The 22,034-nt window shown below is 37.1% G+C and overlaps 1 protein-coding gene across 2 annotated transcripts in view; it reads right to left on the reverse strand.

The window, feature by feature from the left end:
* Window positions 1–22,034, reverse strand: part of TTC17 (tetratricopeptide repeat domain 17) — a 115,945-nt gene that overhangs the window by 86,894 nt on the left and 7,017 nt on the right. For both annotated transcript variants that reach the window (XM_041722570.1, XM_041722569.1), the window contains exons 2-5: window positions 6,913–7,002; window positions 2,354–2,523; window positions 1,426–1,537; window positions 1,043–1,174 (exon numbers count right to left, since the gene is read on the reverse strand). In XM_041722570.1, the coding sequence (XP_041578504.1) occupies window positions 1,043–1,174; window positions 1,426–1,537; window positions 2,354–2,523; window positions 6,913–7,002 (504 nt within the window). The remainder of the gene's footprint in view (window positions 1–1,042; window positions 1,175–1,425; window positions 1,538–2,353; window positions 2,524–6,912; window positions 7,003–22,034) is intronic.

Below are 22,034 nucleotides of genomic sequence, written 5' to 3' on the forward strand. Positions count from 1 at the left end.
AATGAGTGAATGAATAAGTGAATAAATAAATTAAAAAAATCTTAAAAAAAGAAACTAGCCTGCATTTCATGGTACTCTTCAGGTGCAGAGTTAAACAAAACAAAACAAAAACAAACCCTGTTTTCTAAATTTCTGTTATGCTGAATGATATACTTAATTTTTTGGGTCCTGTTATGTAATTTCCTATTACATGTTTTTATTTTTTTAATTTTTCTTAAATTTTTTTTTAAGATTGTATTCATTCATGAAAGACACAGAGACACAGGCAGAGGGAGAAGCAGGCTCCCTGTAAGAAGCCCAATGCGGCACTCAATCCCAGGACCCTGGGATCACGACCTGAGCCAAAGGCAGATGCTTAACCACTGAGCCACCCAGGCATCTCATGTTTTTAAAAGTATATAGTACTTTAAAAGAAGATTATAAGACTTTATTGTTGGTGGTGATTCTTTTCTTATCCAAAGAATAGCGATGATCTAGAAACTGTAGATAGGTATTTCTTTAATTCAGATTTTTATTATCATAAATTTATTTTTTATTGGTGTTCAATTTGCCAACATATAGCATAACACCCAGTGCTCATCCCGTCAAGTGCCCACCTCAGTGCCCGTCACCCAGTCACCCCCACCCCCCGCCCACCTCCCCTTCCACCACCCCTAGTTTGTTTCCCAGAGTTAGGAGTCTTTCATGTTCAGTCTCCCTTTTTGCTATTTCCCACTCATTTTTTCTCGTAGGTAGGTATTTCAAAGGCGCTAACGTTAAATTTTCTTTCACATTCAAAGTATACAACCTACCCTACAAGCTCTGTTGCTTATGTTGGCTTATAATTTGTTTTTTCACAAGTCAATTTAATAAAACTTTTGGCATCCCTTCCTAAAGGGGAAAGACGGCCAATATTTCTCCTTAGCTTTGAACCATACAGTTTATATTAATGTAATCATATTTAAAATCACTCTAGAAAAAACAATCTAGGCAGGTTATTTTCTGAGGAAAAAAAGACCTGTGCGCAAAGAGTCTCTGGCTGTTTCAATCACTGATGACGTACCTTCTGCAGGCCTTCGTGAATGAGGTGACCTATGTCATCTATACTTCTTCCTAGTCGTTTAGATAAATATGTGAAGATTGGATCTTCTTTAGGTAGTAGAGGTGCAGAAAGATTAACTCTTTCTTGTACACCCTGAAGAGAAGAAGAAAAAAATTGGAAAAAAACAAAGCACAGATACAGAAAATGGAGATCATAAGACAAAAGCTCACAATTAACTCAGTATCTTATAGGATTTCTTTTAAAGGAGTTTTAAAAAGTTGGATCTATTTATAAGATTATAAAGCTATTTGGAAGGGGAGAAAAAAGAAAAATATTAACAAGCAAGAGACTAAATTACAGAAAAAAATGTAAAAAAAAAAAAAATCCCAAATCTCTCTACTTACTCGCAGGTGTTGAAAAGCATGTATGCTATATGGCAGTTCTAGAATTTTGGTACAATCAGGTTGCTCAGGGTCTGGAGGGACAGGAGATTCTGTGTCTATATAATCTTCAGGGCTAAAATCAAGAAGCCGACAGCAATAAGTGAACAAAAGGTGAAAAAATGTCTAATTTTTCCCTAATTGAACTATGCCATCATAGCATCTCATCTTTACAACCATTAGTCGTCAACATTCAACCTTCTTCACACAGCTACTCCTGGAGTCAATATTTTAGGACTTTAACTTAAGCAAATAAATCAAGAGAGAAAATGGGAGACCAAAGAATGTTAGGATTATGAACTTTTTAAAAGCTTTTTAATATTCTTCTTAGAAGGGCAGCTCGGGTGGCTCAGCGGTTTAGCGCTGCCTTCAGCCCAGGGTGTGATCCTGGAGACCCGGGATCGAGTCCCCCATTGGGCTCCCTGCAGGGAGCCTGCTTCTCCCTCTGCCTCTGTCTCTCTCTCTCTCTGTGTCTCTCTCATGAATAAATAAAATCTTTAAAAAAAAATTCTTCCTAGAAATTTAAACCAATTTACATTTCTGTTGACAGCCTCTCCAAATTTTTACCAGTTATTGATTTTTAAATATTTTTTCCAATTTGATAGGTGAAAACTATCTAAATGGTTTACTTATTTGATCTTACTGAGTGGTTTTCCACATGTTTATTGGCCATTTCTATTTCTTTTACTATAAATTGTTCAACCATCTACTGTGGTATTATTTTAAGTTGATATTTAAGAATTCTATGTGCAGTGTATTTTGAACTTTCAAATTTCAATAAATTCATTTGTCATCGAAGCTTATTCTCATTAGATACACAAATTCCTGTTGATCTGAGAAAGGTCTATTCAGGAAAATGTTAATTGTATTTTTGGAAAGAGATTTTCTTTACCTGATGTCTTTGCTTTCCAAAGTTATGTATGTGCCATCATACAGATCCAGGTCCCCTAAGGGCACCTTAGCTTTGATGCAGTCTGGATCCTCTTTATTATGTCTCTGTTCCAGTCCTGTATCTCTGTCCTCATTCTCTTCTATATGAATTTTTTGAGCAACTAATTGCTTCTGTTGAGAAGACAATAAGAACACAATGGATTTTTCTAATATTTCATTCTAGATACCACATAAGAGAAACGAGAATTTAATGTGTTGAAGTCAGAGAATCCTCTCTGAAGGAAGACAAGGATTGCGAACACAGCAGTCTCCCCTTATCTGTAGGAGTATATTCCAAGACTCCCAGTGGATGCCCGAAACTGTGGATAGTAGCAAGCCCTATATATACTGTACTTTTCCCCTATACATTTATACCTGTAATGAAGTTTAATTTACAAATTAAGCACATAAGAGATTAACAACAGTAACTAATAATAAAATAGAACAATTATAACAATATACTGTAATAAAAATTAAGTGAATGTAGTCTCTCTCTCTCAAAATATCCTATTGTACTGTACCTGTCCTTCTTGTGATACTGTGAGATAATAAAATGCCCAGATAAGATGAAGCGAGGTGAGTGATACAGGCATCGTGACACAGTGTTAGACTATTATTGACTTTCTGACTATAGGTCAGAAGGAGGATCATCTGCTTCTGGACCGCAGTTGACCCGGGGTAGTGTAGTAACTGAAACCACAGAAAGTGAAACTGTGGATAGGGGGAATTAATTAGTTAATATAAATAAGCTTCTCTAACAGGTATCCATATACAGAAAGTTACAGAATATGACATTTACTACAGAATTCATAATATGATCTCTGACTACCTATAAGGCTGCATCTGTCTACTTAACTTCCCTGACACAGAATGGCTCAGCAATTAAAACTACGTTCAATTGTCCCCACATATTTAGTCATTCAAGACATCCAGCATGTTGATACTGCTGACTGGAAAAATTTCCCCTAATGCCTTGTACCCAGGTGAATTCCTGCTACTCACATTTTTTTTTCCCAAACATATAAAGGAATTACTTAAAAACCTATGTTTCCATTAACCACATCTATCATATGATAACATTTGCCACACTCATTTCAGATTTTTTATAAAGGAAAAATAAAGTAGTTGAAACCTTTCTTTACTGCCTTCAAAACCCCCCCTCCCTTCCCAAAGTTACCACTATGCTGAATTTGATGTATCATTTCTGTATATAACTTTACAAAATATTACTGTATTACCCTTATTCTCTTAAAATATATCTATATGTATCAATATATATATATACCTCCATACATGTGTCCCAAATCAACATCTAGCATTGCTTTGCAAGTTTAAAAATATTATGTAAACAGTATCACACTATGTCATTCTACTTCTTATTTTTTTAACTTTACATTGTGGTTTTGGGATTTATCTGCAGTGATCAGTATAGCTCTAAACTTTTCATTTTAGCAGATGTATAAAAACACATTTCTCCATTCTTCTGTAAACCTTTAGGTTGCTTCTTCTATATCTTTTTGCTATTAAAAATGCTGTGACGTTCTCTTATAAAAGTCTCTGAGCACACGTATAAAAGATCCAGCAGGGGTAAAAATGTGGGAAGCAGGGGTCATTATAGGATGTACATTTTCTGACTTGTGCATTATTAATCAATTACTAATCAATCTGCCTTTCAAAGTTGTTATAACTGCTAAAATTCTACCAGCAAATTGCAGTAACATCCATATCCCCACAAACTCAGCAACATCATACTTTTTAATTTATGTGAATTTGATGGGCATTAGCTGTTACAATTATTGGGGTAGACTGTATTTACTATTAATGAATTTGCTGCAACTCCTTCCAAAGGGTTGTACACTCACTGTTCTGCTGAACTCCGGTGTGGCCAGTATAACTTACTTTGACAAACGCTAACTTGAGAAGTGCCATTTAATCCTCTGTTGGGAAACATTTTTAGCACCAGTGTATGCTTTACTATGTTCTTTTTTTCCCTCAGGTACTGAGAATGGCAACATGCCAGGCAGTGGCTGTTGTGTCAGCCTGGGTTCTGGCACTTGGACCAGAGTGACATTTAATATGACCTTATTGTTTTAAGCCATTAAGATTACCGGGGTGTTATTAAATGATCTGTTTCCACCTGCTCATTCCCTCCGGACTCTTTTCTTGTAGGTAGGCTATACTACATACTGCCCTATGACTTGGCCATGTGACTTGATCTGGACAATGAAATTTGAGTAGAAAGGGTGTCACTTCTAAGTAGAAACTTTAAACAGGTTTGTGTGCTTGGTTACTCTTCCTTGAGCCTCCACTTTCCCCCATGACATAACACTGAGATTTTTGGGGCTGTTTGTTGCTAATGCAAAAGTTGTCATATATTGCAAAATGTAGCCTATCTTAACCAATCCAATTATTAATGTAACTGAACATATTTTCATGTTTGAGATATTTTATAACTCAACCTTCTAAGTCTGCCTATTTTTCCCGTTTTTTTTCAATGATTTCCATAAATTTATGAAGAGTCTGTAAACTCATTCTTTATCAGTTATGTGTACTGCAAATATCTTTTCCCAGCTTACAGCTTATTAATTTTGTTCATGGTGTCACTTGCTAAAGAGAACCTTTTAGTGTTAAGATGCTTAGAACTATGAGTTGTTTTCTTGTGATTTGTGTTTTTAAGGAATCCTTCCCTATTCTAATGTCATAAATAAAATACTGATGAAAAACTTAACAAAAAATAAAGAAAGGGCAAGCACTGGAGTAACAGAAACGTAATCTACAGTTCTAATTCTTGTAGTTTATTTGTTAAAGAAGTTGGGTTATTTGTTCTGCAGAGTTTGCCAATCTACAGGATTTTGCTGATTGCATTTCCTAGGTTCATTTAACACATCCCTTTCTTTGTCCTCTGTATTTCCTGAATATTGATAGCACAATCCAGGGGTTCTTAACTTTTTTGTGTTATAGACTTCTTGGCAGTCTGATGAAACCTGTAGACCCCCTTCTCAGTCATCTTTTAAATATGTAAAATAAAATACATAGGATGATGAAGAAAACTAATTATACTGAAATAAACAACACTGGAAAACATGATGGTAGATTCATATTTCTTTTGGCAAAAGTACTTGAAAGGTAGCAATACTCTTAAATTTCTAGTATGTTTGCCCATATATTTTCCAACAGGATTTTAATTTATTCAGTTACTTTTACCTTCTCCTAAACATGACAGAAGAGTCTAAGCTTTTAACTAATCACTGAACGTGCCTCAACTCAACTATATATTATTTTTATTTGGCTTTACCTTTCAAAGTGCAAACAATAAGTAAGTGTAGCAACTTCTTTATCAGTACTTTTACTCATTATACAGCCTATGCACATCTACTGGGTTTACTTTTTCTCTTGTAGAAGTACATCTTTGATTTTTTTTTTTTTTTAAAGTGAGAGTCTGTGGTAAGTAAACTCCGTCTTTGTCAGAAAACATTTCTGCTTTGCCCTCACTCTTGAATGATGGCTTAAAAGAACATAAAATCCTAGTTTGGTTGTTTTTCCCTTAGGACTATTGAAGCCATTCCTCCACTGTCTTCTGGCACCTTAAGAAGTCCATCTAGTTGTCACTACTTTGTAGATAAATAATATTCGTTTCATGGCTGTAAGTCTGTATTTCACTGACTAACAAATTTATATCTCCAGCCTGTACCTTTATCCCAGAGTCTCTACTACCTTAATCAAAAACTGATGGGGTCAACATTTTTCATTTTTGTTTTCATCAACATGGTGAATGGCATTTTCCCCCTTCTCATACTCCCATTGAAGTCTTTTTATATTATATCATACTGTCTCTTAAAATAGAATGGCAATAAATATATACAATGTGTATATGCACCTGAAAATAAAAACTATTTTCTGCACCACTGCATTTTTTGAACACTGTGTTTACATAACAGATAAAGCTTCCAAACATGAAGCTGTATAAATATACTTATTGTCTTATTCCTAGTTTTTCAAAAAACTAATACTGTTTGTTATTAAGTGAAATCTATGATAGAAAAAAATAGGTCAGACTTTATTAGTACTAAGAGATTTCAAGTTTTCAAGGCGCAAAGTGATTAATGCTTTTGCTTCATCATAAAAACACAAAATAAGATGACCCTACTTGGGAATTAATAAAAAATACATCTTTAGAGAGTACTGAAACCATTTTCTTTTTGTATTTACCCAAACTCTCCAAGCATATGCACAGAGATTATTCCTTTTCATAATTGATGAAAAGCTTATACATGGAATCTCTGGTTCAAGGATATAGTCAGTCAACAATCAGGCAAAATCCAGGTTAGTCTGTTTCTCTTACTTCTGCTCAAATGTCACTCTAATTAGATGTTTTTAAAAATGTGATTTGAAAGTAATATATTCCTATGAAACTGAGAAGAACTGGGCTTAAGAAACAATGTGCTTTCATTTTTCTTTGAATAAATAGCTCCTGTGAAATGCAACAAGTTTCAGCTGTATGTCACATTCCCATTGCCTCACCTCCAATTCTTTGAGGTAGTTAACTGTTGTTTCTTGTCTCATTAATATGACTAAGTCATGGGGATGCTTCAAGTTCATTGGTGAATCCACCTGCAAGCAAGCAATAAATAAAGCTCATATTTCATCAACATTTGCTTGGATTCATAAAGTTTCCTTTAATATGCTTTAAATTACTGTTCAACCACCATTATAATCAGTGTTAGGTGCTCAGTAAAACTCAAGGAGTACTTCAAAAGTGACCGTGCATAAATTAGAGCAAAGAGAATGATACGTATAATAGCTGCCCCTTGAATTCCAACATTAAAGAGTAAGCTTTTGAAGCAAATATTCTAACTTGGTCAGTTATATAAAAAAAAATATTCAGGAAGAAAAGTATTTGGCAATGAATGATAAGGTAAATTCCTCAAAAAGATAATCCACACCTAGAATAATAAAAAAGGAATTGTCTTGACAGAATATTCCATTTCTGAACAGGCTTGGAGTGATAAAAGGAAAATACTAAAAGCACCTATTTTTGAAGGCTATCTGTAGAAGCCATAAATCAAAGTTAATATAAAATAATCTTGAGATTTATTATTTACAACTCATGTTCTCTGGAACATAAACAAGTGACTATGTTGTGGAAGATGTAGGGAAAATGAACCTCGTGCTAGTAGCAGGCTTATAAATTTGTTCTTGTTGTCTATCAATAAAGGAAAAGAGAAGGGTGCCTGGGTGGCTCAGCTGGTTAAGCGTCCGACTCTTAATCTCAGCTTAGGTCTTGATCTCAGGGTTGTGAATTTGAGCCCTGCGTTGGGCTCCACTCTGGCCGTGTAACCTACTTAAAAACATAACAATAAGGGAAGAGAGAAATCCACTGTCTAAATGGGATACAAAGGGCATCTGGGCGGGCTCGGTTGGTTTAGTGGCTGCCTTCAGCTCAGGTCATGATCCCAGGGTCTTGGGTTTGAGCCCTGTATTGAGCTCCCTGCTCAGCAAGGAGTCTGCTTTTCCCTCTCCCTCTGCCTGCTGATCCTCCCTGCTTGTGCTCTCTTTCTGTCTGTGTTAAAATAAATAAAATAAAATAATAAAATAAAATAATAAAATAAAATAAAATAAAATACAGAAAGACTAGATCTATGGTCATGGAAGGATGTTCACAATGTATAATTAACTAAAAAGAAAGAATAATAAGTATACTATGATATTTTAAAGAAATTGCATGTATATATTTTTATAGAAATAGGTATACACATGCCTCTATACACACAAAACTAACTTTACAGTGGTTTCTTTTGGGAACTGGGATAAAGAAGAGAGGCCCACTCATGTTTTATATACTTGTATATTTTTAAACTGTTTATAATGCATACATAATACATTTAAAATAAAGAGAAAACAACACACGTGTGCACACATATACATGGTTTTTGAATTTCAGAAAAATCTGACAGTGGCCTTGGCATCTAAGGGATGAGATAAAGTTCCTGCTATTCCATGGTGCTAGACTGGAGGGAGCTGTCAAATTACATACCAGCCCTTCAGGAAGTTCCACTTTGAGAAAAAACTATCTTTTGGTAACCTAAGAAACTGGTATCAGCTTAACTAATCAAATTGAGAAATAGTTTTTAAAAATTTATTTATTTGAGAGAGCAAGCATACAAGAGAGCCAGTGGAGCAGCAGAGGAGAGAGAGAAAATCCCCAGCAGACTCAACGCTGAGCACAGAGCCCAACACCGGGCATCATCTCATGACCCTGAGATCAGGACCTGGTTTAACAGACTGAACCACCCAGGTCCCACTACAGCTAGTTTTTTAAGCAGGGAAGGTAGGCTTGCATAGATCTTGGTGATACAAGAGCCTATTAAAACAAAATTTTTTAAATTTTTTAAATTTCAAATTTTTTAAAAAGATTTTATTTATCTATTTATTTATTTAAGAGCCCCTCTTCCCCCAAAAAAATTTTTTTTAAAGAGGTAATAAGAACATGAAATAAAGTTGGACAGTTGTTTTAATAATATGCATTAAATTGTACAATGTTAGGCGACTACAGATAAAACTCATCTGCCTTTGCTCATTCAACCATCTCACAAATGCCAGGGGAAAAAGAGATGCTAGTCCAGAGTAACTTCCATACTTTCATTGCAATTATCTGAACTACATAATTATTATTATTTAGTTATGAATACTTATTATAGCCCATGGTCTTGCTTTTAAGATGAGATCCCTTCACCCTTCCCCTTGGCCTTCCCATTATATATTGGAATCTATGTCAGAACTAGACTGAATATAAAAGGCACTAAAAATAAAATAGCAAGGCCTATAGTATTTGACCACCTGAAATGCAAATCTCCTTTATCAAACAAAGCTAGCAAAAGCCAACAAGCAAAATGCTACGTTTATCTCAATAAGAAAATTTTGCTTTTCTTTTCATAGTATTTGAACATATGCCCAACAGTCAAATGCAAGTGGGATAGGGAAAGCTACTATATATAATGGGTTGAATATGGACCGATTTAATTCCAAAGCCTGTTGATCTTTTTTACAACACGGAATATATTACACCACACTGTAATTTTTACAGAGAAGATGTAAAAGCTACAGCCAGTGGCCAGAGTGCAAAAGAACTTTTCATAAGGAGGCCAAAGAAAGTCTGCTTACTTTGCTACTTTGTCCAGAACTTGAAGAGGTAGCTATTTATACATGATCTATAAGTATTTCTCAACAAGATTTTAGGGAAAACAACAACAAAACCAAAACAAAAAAAACAAAACAAAAAAACAAAAAACAAAAAAAAAAAACGGGGTAAGGGAAGGAATGCTGGAGTATGATATCCCAATTCCAAAATACCTAAACAATCTGTTCACCTGATATTTGGAGAAACTCAAGAAGAATAAAAGAATGAGATAAATGAAGATTTACACTGAAGAAATACTGAACGCACAATCTTAGTTTTAGATTAAAAGGATACTAATCAGGGCTTTATCATATTTGCATAGCATGGGATTGGCCACCATTCAATTGTGAGGAAGTTCTTTTCATTTCCTAGAAGCTTTAAGTTGAACAAAGATACCAGAGCTAAAGGAGGTATAAAGATAAGATTATTAGCAGAAGGAAGGAAGGGAGCCCAGACAGCTGTGCTTCTCTTTTTGACATGGCAGCAAATGGCATGGATCTTTGCCAGATAGTGTTGGTTGCAGATTTATAGCCTGACATGTATTTTTACTGAGGTAACCTCAAGTTCTTAAAATTTAAGACTTTAAAATTATCTTTGGCAAATGCCAATCAGCTTGAATTTCTCCCGTCTTGAATAGTTCCCCTGCTTATGTTACAAAGAGAGTTTATTTGTGAAGATTACAATGTCCATTCAACCAATAAAGGTTTATTAAGCCTCTATAAACCAGGCCCACTATGTCAATATTTGAAGCCTATGTATTCCAATTTTATACGCAATGTGGATGCCTTCAAAATCTTCAGCATTTAGAAGAGGCTGTTACCAGCCCAGGAGCAAAAAGTGACAGGAGTTAGAGAGGTAGGTTAAAAAGGACATGACACATACATTAGATCTCAAAGCACCTTATTAGGGTTTTTTTTACAAGGGACAAGCAACCCTGCAAACTTCTGTTACTTCATAGTATAATAAATGATGGTTGTAATGACCTGAATCATAAAGAAAAAAGGAATTATTTTCAATTTGTTCTACTTAAGATGGTGAAAAGTATGAAATATATTTTAGAGCAAAGTTTATACTGCAGAGAAAAACTGACCAAGTATTTGAAAATTGGCTAAATGGACTTGTATTACACAGAATGATTCATTCTCTAAGAGTTCTCAACTCAATTTCATTTTCCTCTGGATACCTTATATAAGTACATGTGTCCAATTATATATAATGGCAGTAAATATCTTACTAAGTTCATTTGCATAGATTTCAAAATTTGCTGCTGTCTCTATCACTAATACCTACGTGTCTAATCTGAAGCCCTAACTCTTGTGAATTTAGGAAATTCACATGGTAACAGAGGGAAATGTTACAATATAACAATGATTACTTCACTGCCAAATCAAATAAAGGGTGAATACTTTAAACTTAAAATAACCAGGCTAAGGATATAAACATTTTTGAGTTCTATAAGAGCAAGAGTGAGTCCCTCACCACTGGTCCTTTATGACAGGAAATTAAGTGTTTCCATTATATATTAATTCCAGCTCTCATATGCAACTTATTCTTCACATATGCTGGACATTTTTACCTGTTATTTTTTTTAAATACTTTATTTATTTATTTAATTTATTTATTTATTCATGAGAGACACAGAGAGAGGCAGAGACACAGGCAGAGGGAGAAGCAGGCTCCTTGCGGGGAGCCGGATGTAGGGCTCGGTCCCAGGACCCCAGGGTCCCGACCTGAGCCCAAGGCAGATGCCCAACCACTGAGCCACTCAGGTGTCCCTTGCCTGTTACTTTTTAATGGTATTCAAATAAGTACATGAGTGTAGCATGACTGAAATCTTATAATACACCATACCCATTTTTTAATCATTCCCCGTAATTAGAAAGTAGAGATGGATTATTTTAAATCTTTTATTCAGAATTTTTGATTTATTGAGACTGTATGATGGAAAACATAAATAAAAATCTTCAAAGCAATGAAGATTTTACTTCTACCTTAAGTGATCCCACTAAGTGGGCATTTATTGTTTTTGCATTCTAGTATCTGCAATCCCCTTCTTGTGGCAAAAGCCTTGCTTGGGTGGAAGCATCCTTCCCCACATGGGAAGCCCTAATCAGTGGATTCCTTTCCCTTGGTCATAGTGATTATTTCCGAGAAGGGGCATCAACCCAGTGGTCAGCTGGTTCTAAAGAAACTGTAGTCCAAAACTTTTGTTTGACTTATGGGAACTAGCCATCTTGTAGTCACAGGGTGTCTGGGAATGGGGTTAAAGAAAGAGAGAAATGAAGACAGAATAAACCTATCATGGCTATAGGCTGTTTCGGCCCTGGATCAGATTATCGGCAGCACTTAGAATCTGTTCAAACATTCCAATAAAAATTTTCAATACCAAAGTCTTGATGGTATTTCCAAACTTTGGTGAATTTTCTTAGGTCCTCTACCTAGGGTATCTTCTTACCCTTGTGGCTCTTTTCAGACTTCCTATCCCTTTGCACGTGCTAATTCTCCTACTTGGAACACACATCAATCCTTATGTTTTTGGTGAAGGCCAAATGACTGGGCTCAAAGGACATTTCTTTTGTGAAGCCACATCCTTTTCTTGAGTTTCCACAGTACTCTTTACACACTTCTTTAAAAGTATTTATTACATTGTTTAATTACTGTATGCCTGTCTCTCCAGAAATTTTTTTAAAAAAATTTCTTTCTACTTCCAGTACTTAATATGCTTTCGGGTACATGTTAGACATGAACACTGTTGACTGCTTGTTGAAGTTGTCTGATGTCACATTTGTTATAGAATCCATCTCCATTGGGATTATCATTCAGTGATGACTATCTGCAAAGGAGGCAAAGTGGCTAGGCCTCCAGGAATCATGAAAAAATAAGTCCTTGACAGGTCTATGACCAGCTGTGTGACCTTAAGCGAATCACCTTCCCTATGCAGGCTTCCATTTCCTCATCTATAAACTGAGGGAGGATCTAACCTGATGACTCTAAAGTTCCTTATACCTTTTACATCCGTCCTCCATAAAAGATTTAACACTACCATAAAAGCGTCACCTTTTGCCAGTCTCACATCACTGAAGCAATCTAATGTTCAAATGAATGAAATGATCATTCTTCCAATTTGCCCATATAAATTTGCACTCACTGTAGGTGGGGACTCTTTCCAAAGCTGTAGCTAAAACCTTCCTTCCAACTGTCAATTTGTCAAATTAAACCAAGGTTCCAATTAGCAGTGGCTATTTATTTGAGCAGTTAGGTTGTTCATTGTATCATAAGCAAAATTAGCTCTCCCTCTCCTTATGCCACTTAAGCCTAACAAAGTTCAATTGAAAGAAAAATCTCTTTTCTGATCATAAGCTAAATATATATGTTTTTACAGTAAAAACACATTATGGGTAATTTAAGGAAGGAAATTAAAATTACGCAAAATGTCACCTTCTGAGATATCTGCTGTCATATAATTATGTCAGGATAACTTCTCTGCCTGTTCACACACACACGCACACACACACATAGTAATTTCCTGGCTAACCAGGAAATTACTTTGCTATTTTATGCTAGAAATCACTGCCGTAAAACACCACTGAATAAAGTTCAACTTGATTACACACACACACACACACAGAGCTATGTAGATAAATATTTTTACAAAAATGGAATATTTACTATATCCTTCCCTTTTCCACTCTTTCCTAAATTTTATCAGATTTCTTTCTCAGGAATATAGATCAACATCACCCTATTTAATGGTTAATATCTTAAAGTTATTTATCCAGTTTCCTACTAATTAAAAGTTGGGCTTTTAGTTATTCTGCGTTTTTAACAATATTGAGATGAGTATCCTTATAAATTTTTTTGATTGCTGCCTAATTATTTCCTTCCTAGAAAAGGAAATGCTAGGTTCACTTTTAAGTTTATATTTTTTGCTAGCTTTTCTCCAAAACAGCTGAATCAACTTAAATTTCTAACAAGTCACGGAGTTTCTAAACACTCAAGAACATAGGGAAAAGGGTGAATACATTTTAATATCTTTGCTGGCCATAGATTTTTCTTCTTTTGTGTGCTTATAAAAAAATCTTCCTCATTGGCTCACTTTAAATCCATCTCATAGTTTACATCACAATTTTATGAATGATGGTTTCTAGAAGGGCAGACTCTAGGTGATTACCTTCTTGTGTTTTCTGACTCCTTCAGCAAACACGTATTTCTTTTTTTTTTTAAGTGCTATTTACAGATCTTGTTAAGATCAAACTTTTGAGTGCTATACATGTATTTATAAACAGAAAATAACTGTAATGACAAATAAGCTTAGGTCTGAGGAACAGTCTTGTAGCTTTTCCTTATATATTCATAAAGAAAAAAACTCTTCTCCCATACGTGGGGAGGGGGGGCAGGTAAAACACTTCAAACAGGTAATTTCTTTTGTATTTTCTTGTTCCTTACCTTACTCTCCTCAGATTTTTATCTTTTTCTCAAATCGAATTCACTACCCTTTTCAAATGACTGCCCAAAGAACCCTCACCTTTGTGACCCCTGTCAGGCGAATGCAGGGGCAGGTAAGATGAGTTCAGAGGGATGGAATGAGGGAGACAGAAGTCTGGTGCCTGACTCTGCGTGTAATTCTTTCTTCGGGATTCAAGTCTAACCACCAAGAACCAGCATCTCCCTCCTGGTCAGGAGAAGTTCAAGTTCACAAACAAAATACTAGACCAGCCTTGGCTCTGGAGAGGGACTTACATGGGCTCCTGGCTATAATAATTTTCAAAACTTTAATATATGAGCAGATCTTTTACTAGAAATACTTAATATCAGACCAATAAAACATTATCATTATGAACTGTCAGGATTTGGAAATATTTTTGTTAAAGATGACATTTTTGCCATTAGGGTACTTGTATAATATGGTGTTTTTTTTTTTTTTTTTAAGATTTTATTTATTTATTCATGAGAGAGACAGAGAGAGAGAGGCAGAGACACAGGCAGAGGGAGAAGCAGGCACCATGCAGGGAGCCTGATGTGGGATTCGATCCCAGGACTCTGGGATCATGACTTGAGCAGAAGGCAGATGCTCAACAGCTGAGCCATCCAGGCGTCCCTATAATATGGTGTTTTAATGAGAAATTAAAAACAGCCTCAATTTTTTAATCAGATACCAGGTTATGAAAACTAATATAAACTTTAAACAAATGAAAATACTGAATCTTGACCATCGCATGATTTTTATGGCCTTATAACTATATTTTCTGAAGTTCTACCCTCAGGTTTTAACTTCTCATTTCCATAGCTCTTGGAAGATAAAGCTGTAAATGCTTAAGTGCACTTAAAACAATCTAGGTATTTGATGTATATCATACCTAGATTGGATCATGTACAGTGTTGCAGCCAATTTTTTTTACACACTATTTACTTATTTATGAGGGGGGGGGAGGGAGAGAGAGAGAGAGAACAAGCAGCAGAGACAGAGGGAGAGAGAATCTCAAGCAGACTTCATGCTGAGCACAGAGCCTGATGCAGGGCTCGATCTCATGACCCTGAAATAATGACCTGGGCGGAAATCAAGAGCCAGACACTTAACCGACTGAGCCACCCAGCCCCACTTTGCAGCCAATTTTATGAGAACATTCATATCACACAATCACCAGGTCCTAAACTGAAAGCGAGTTAATAACCATTTTCAACATGAACAACTTCTTATAAAAGTGCTACCAGTCTACATGTTCTGATTTGTGTCACCAGGAAACATACAAATGACAAAATGAATAAAGTAGACAATTTAGAACTTTACAAGGAAAGAAAATGAAATGCTGGATCAAGACTCAAGAGTCATGGATATTTCTCATTGGTGTATTTATGATATTCTTGTAAACTTAAACAGAAAAAAGTTGCTGTGCAGTTAGAGCTATTTTATATTTAACTCAGAATTGACTCTCATTCCAGTAGCTGATATTTATCAAGTGCAGAATAATGGCCTGACAAAGATGTCCATGTCCTAATCCCAGAACCTGGGACTACTCAGGATACATGGCAAAAATTAATTAAAGTAGCTATTACTTTAATTAAGACAGAGACTATAACCTGGTTATGCAGGTGGGCCCAGTGTAATAATCACAAGGGCCCTTAAAAGTGGAATAGTTAGGTCAGAGAGAGAGAGAGAGAGAGAGAGAGAGAGAGATGTGCCTAAGGAAGAAAGGTTAGAGAAGGGGACCAAGAGCCAAGGAATATGGGTGGCTTCTAGAATCTAGGAAAGGTAAGGAAATGGACTCTCCCCTAGAACTTCCAGAAAGATATGCAGCATACTGTCCCCTTGATTTTAGCCCAGTGAAACATGGTTAGACTTCTAACCTACAGAAGTGTAAGATGATAAATTTGTTGTTTTAAGCCACTAACTTTGTCATAATTTTTAACAGCAGCCAATAGAAAACTAACACAAGTACCCACAAGTTTCAGACATAGTGCGAGGCTTAATGGTCATAAATAAAACATGTGAGAGCCTGAAAATTCTTAGATGGATACTGTGGACTGAATTGTGTTTCCCCAAAATTATATGTTGACGCTGTAACCTTCAATGTGATGGTAATTGGAGATCGGGCTGTTGGAAGGTAATTAGGTTTACATGAAGTCATGAGGTTGGGCCTTATGACAGGATTGGTGGCCTTATAAGAGGAGACATCAAAAGCTTGCCTTCTCTTTCTGCCACGTGAGGACACAGCAAGAATGCTTCTGGTCTGCAAATCAGAAAGAGAACTCTCACCAAAACCTGATTACTCTGGCACTCTGACCTTGGACTTCCAGACTCCAAAACTGAGAAAATAAACTTCTGTTGCTTAAGTCACTCAGTTTATGGGATTTTGTTATGACAGTCAAACTAAGATTTGTTAATTAAATATTGGAAAAGGGACACTAAAATGAGTGCCAGAAATTGAACCTTAATTTTATCATTACTCAGGTGATGGCAAACTCAACAGCCAGGAATTTACTTTGCTTTTTCATGCTAGAAATCACTGCTGTTAAGTCACCACTGAATAATGTTCAACTTGATTATTCATTACACAGTAGTAGTATTAACACGCGGGGAGGGTGGGATGGGTCAGTCTGACTAATCTCTTTTACTGCAATCCCAACAAGTGTGAAGTAAGCATTAATGACAAATGTTTAATTTTTCTATGAAGATAACCAAACTAAAAGTTCCTTTTTGTTCATACTTCCACTGATGGCTACAATACTGTTTCACTAAAAGCGATGGATGAGGTAAAGGGTCTTTCACTAGAATGGGATTATATAAACAAAATTTGATGTATCCCAAACACTGTTGGGTATGTTCAAACACTCCTGATGCAGTCCTTTAAAAGGAGGATTTAACAATATCTAAGAAAATTAAATATATATTCTCCAAACCAGGAAATTCCATTTTAAAGAATTCATCTTACAGATACACTCAATACACTCACAGAAGTTCACTCACTGCAGTATTGTTTGATAGTAAAAGTCTGGAAATAATCTAAATGCCTATCATTAGGGAACTGGTTAAATAAACAGCCATACAACCAAATACTATGCATTTTTAAGGATAAAGAGAGTAGCTTTTCATTTCTGACAGATGTCTACCTCTTATCAAGTGAATAAAAGCTAGTCATGAGACAAAATATTTCCAGTTGTGATTTTTTAAAAAATCTATATGAGGGTTTGCACATGCATGGGAACTTTCTGGAAGAATACACAAATAATTCTGTGATTACTTCCAGGAGGAAGAACTGTGAGTAGTTATGAAACTTTCACTTTCTATTTTATGTCATACTAAGTAGCTTGAATAAAATATTTTGAACTACGATCATGTATTTTATAGTTTTAAATTCAATTATAAAATAAAAAAATTGGTATTTTATAGGTAAAACTAAAGGAATATTTTTCTTTATATTGGTAGTAATGCTTAGCAGTAGAGATGCGATCTGAGCTGGAGTTTACACACTGCCACTTCCTATCTGCATGGCCTTGAGCAAGGAGTTTAACCATACTTAGCCTAAATTGCTTTACTTTAATAGAGAGGTCAATACCAATACGTCTTACTGGGTCTCTATGACAATAAAATGAGATGTGATTATGAAAACACTTGGTCAAGTGCTCAGTGAAATAGACAAGAAATTTTATTACTATTAAAGTTAACTGTTCTCTTCCTGTAAGTGGCCTGAGGTGATCTATGAAAATGGTTCGCTATTCGCTTGACCCAGAAAACCCTTCAAAATCATGCAAATTAAGAGGTTCAAATCTTCATGGTCACTTTAAGAACACAGGTGAAGCTGCCCAGGCCATTAAGGGTGTGCATATCTAAAAAGCCACCGAGTATGTGAAAGACATAACTAACAGAAGCAGTGGGTGTCATTCCATCACTACAATGCTGGAGCTCGTAGGTGTGCCCAGGCCAAACAGTGGGGCTGCACACAGGGTAAATGGTCCAAGAAGAGTGAATTTTTACTGCACATGCTTAAAAATGCAGAGAGTAATGCAGAACTTAAGGGTTTAAAGGTAGATTCTCTGGTCATTGAGCACATGGGGATGTTAAAGCCCCCAAGACGTGGTGTAGAACCTAGGGGCTCAGAGTCAGATTAACCCATACATGAGCTCTCCTGGCTGCATCGAGAAGATCCTTACTGAAAAAGAGCAGATTGTTCCTAAACCAGAAGAGGAGGCTGTACAGAAAAAGATATCGTAGAAGAAACAAAAATTTATGACCCATGAGTAATTCTGCATAGAACAAATGCAAATAAAAATAAAAACAGGAAAAGAAAGTTACCTGTTGACTTTATTCTAATTAGAGTCTCTTCCATGTGACTCCAATGCAAACTCTGTGAAGGCAGGGACTGTATCTCCCTCACAGCTGTATCCCACATACCTAACACAGAAAGCATTCCCATATGCGTTTAATGAGCTAGCTAAGCCTGCCAAATGTAATGACACACAAAAAGCTCTCGGCAAATTCTTGCTCAAATAAAAATGTTCCTGACTCCATTTGACCACTTTGGCATGTACCACTCTCTTTGAATTTTACTAAAGATTAACAACCCTCTCAATTCCCTACCAAGCAATTAGACTCAAGGTAGAAAGGCTGATGGGGGAGGGGTCTTGCCAGTCACCTGATTTCAATTTAAATAACTAAGTGCCTCACTGGGTAAGTGAAGACTGAAATAAAATGTTAGTAAAAAATACATAAATGAGTTCTTTTCAAAAGTTAGACTCATGAACTAGTTAAATAAATATGGGAAGCGCAATTTGATCTGTCCAGTGAGAATTCCTGGTAGCAGGTCTTGAAAACAAGTATGTACTTTATAGCTTATATAAAGCTGTCATGACGGTATAGACTTTTAATAAATGCTTCTTTTGTACATGCTTAAAGAAATGTCTTTTTAAAAAAAGATTTTTATTTATTCATGAGAGACACAGAGAGAGAGAGAGAGAGAGAGAGAGAGAGGCAGAGACACAGGCAGAGGGAGAAGCAGGCTCCACGCAGGAAGCCTGACGTGGGACTCAATCCCGAGTCTCCCGGGTCACGCCCTGCCTGGGCTGAAGGCGGCGCTAAACCGCTGAGCCACCGGGATGCGCTAAAGAAATGTCTTAATGTTAAATGACTTACCTAAATTTATACAATATTCAATAATTTAAATAATGCCACAATCTCAAAGTTCTTTGAGCATATCATCAAAGGTATGTATGTTGAAGAGATAATATATCCAAATAGCCAATTGGAATTTAGGTTATCTGAGGCACCATTTTACAACTCTGGTTTAGAAATGTTACATTTTCAGAGAAGTCTTAGTTTGTCTAGACCTTTCACTTTTAACAAGGAGAATGAAAGAACTGCCCTGCCCCCTTTAAAGTAAATGCACTGTGGAGCGCCTGGGAGGCTCAGCCCATTAAGCAGTCAACTCTTGATTTGGCTCAGGTCATGATCTCATGGGTCATGGGATCAAGCCCCAGGTCCATGCTCAGTGCGTAGTGTGCTTGGGATTCTTGTTCTCTGTTCCCCAGCCTCTGCTCACACACACGTGCATGGGCGTGTGTTCTCTCTCTCTCAAATAAGTAAATAAATCTCTAAAAATGATTTAGAGTAAATGCACTGTGCTTTCTCCAGACTACTAAAAATGATGGTGGCTCATCATTGTGCTGATATGCAAGAGCTACTACTAGGGTGAATAACTGCTTGCACACATACATACCCGTACTCTCCCCTTCTTTCACGTATTCAATATTTCCTGAGTGTTTATGGTGCTGTAGGCATACGGTTTCCTCACTGAACATAACAAAATTCTATGAAAGAGTTAATATTCTCATAGAAGGACCGGCAATAAAATATATATTATGATAGAGTCATTGGTGCTATGAACAAAAAGAAAGCAGTGTAAGATGATGTGCTGGAAGGAGATGGTGTTTTAGATAATGTCAGAAGATAGGTGATATGTGAACAGAGACTTGAAAGAGAGGCGATGAGCCATGAGGATGTCCACAGAGATTTTTCAAGCAACGGAAAAGAGCAACTGGGTGCTCTATAGAGGCCAGTATAGCTAAAGTGCAGCACACAAGAAGGAAAGTGGTATTTGGGGCAGAAAGATGGCCAGGGACAGAAAGATGGCCAGGGGCCAAGTCCCAGATCTTGCAAGGGCCTTACAGGCCGTGGTAAAAACTCGTAAGTTTTATTCTTAAAAGTATAATGGGAAAGCACTGAAGGTTTTCTGATGCTCTTTGCTTCTCTTCCTCTACAACCCTTGAAGGAATGACAGGACCAAACTTACAATCTGGGGAGAAGAGACTCTATGGGGCAAAAGTGGAAGCAAGAAGACTGGTTAGCAGGCTACTATGCTTAGGTTTAAGAGGAGGATGAAGACAGTTGAGACTAGGGTTGCAGAAGTAAGGGTGGAAAGACATGGCTTGCCATAGGAGACATTCTGCAAGTCAAGTTGGCAGGTTACTGGTAGAGTAGGTATGAGACAGAAAAATCAAGGAAGATTCTGGACCTGAGTAATTGGGTAACAAGTATGGTGGGGTGGGCAATATAGTTCAGCTTAGGATGTGATGTATCTGTGATGTCTAGTAGACAGCCAAGTGGAGATGTTGAGTGGGCAACTGCATAGGAGTCTGGCGTTCAGGGAGAGATGCAGGTATGATCTGGGAGAACCCTCAGAACACACAGATCCCCTTTTATGCCATGAGACTGCATAAGATCACCTGGTGAGCACATCAGTACCTAAGACTCATGAAGAGAAGAGGAATTCAGAAGAGAATGAAAAGTCATGGCCAAGGATATAGAAGGAAAGCCAGGGGGGTATGTCCCGGAAGCCACAGAAGAAAATAGGTCGTTAAGGTCTGAGGACAAGTACTGGCCAGGGTGGGAAGTGGTTGAGAGAGAGAACGGAGACCTGAGCACTGAATCTAGCAATAAGGCAGGCCCTGGGATACTGTGACAAGAGGCGTGTGGATGAAGACTGCCTGCAGTGGCTTTCAAAGAGATCTATACAGAGAGAGCCCATGAGCACAAACAACCGCCTGGAGGTGCTTGACTGTAAAAAGCCACCCAACAGGGGCATTCCCCTTGCTTTGGCCTCCATGGAGTCTAAGAAGCAGGTAGGGCTCACACCCTGCTCCCTATGCTCAAGAGTGCAGAGCTGTTCTAATTTTTGACCTGACATGCTGGCAAGCCCTCTTATTTCTCACTGTCAGAGCGCCTTCTGTTCATTTCCACCAATGCTGCTTCTAAACTGCAACAACTGCTGAACCCCGCAGCTGATCCTAATCCTCCCTCAACAATGCAGCTGCCATTTCTCATCCATCTCGCCTCTGCCCTTTTTGATGATTATTTTCTTGTCTCTTGTCACCTCTCCTCATTTTTCAATGCCTGAGCTATAAAGCTGACCTTTTAGATAGATCATCAGTGATAAAGGATGATTTCCTTTGCATACACAATCTTTTTTTTTTTTAAGAATAATTTTTTTTTTAAAATTTATTTATGATAGTCACAGAGAGAGAGAGAGAGAGAGAGGCAGAGACACAGGCAGAGGGAGAAGCAGGCTCCATGCACCGGGAGCCCGACGTGGGATTCGATCCCGGGTCTCCAGGATCGCGCCCTGGGCCAAAGGCAGGCGCCAAACCGCTGCGCCACCCAGGGATCCCCTGCATACACAATCTTACCACAGAAGACAGGCCAAGAGTGATCTCTCGAAGTATGGCTCCTCTCATGTCCATACAGCATCTTTTCTGAAGGCCTAATGGCTGACTCACTGAGGAGTTGCTTGGAGCTTTAAAGATCTTCCAGGAGGCTGAGGCCTCCACAGAGAAGACGGATATGGCCTCTCCAATGGAGCATGTAGTAGCCCAGCAGGGCATTTACATAAGTAAAGAGACATATGGCATGGCAAATGCCTTTCTTAAGGAAATAGAGGATATTATGAAAGCACATAGAAAGAACAGCTTATTCAAA

Source organism: Vulpes lagopus, chromosome 11 (assembly GCF_018345385.1).
Source record: "Vulpes lagopus strain Blue_001 chromosome 11, ASM1834538v1, whole genome shotgun sequence".
Classification (NCBI taxonomy): domain Eukaryota; kingdom Metazoa; phylum Chordata; class Mammalia; order Carnivora; family Canidae; genus Vulpes; species Vulpes lagopus.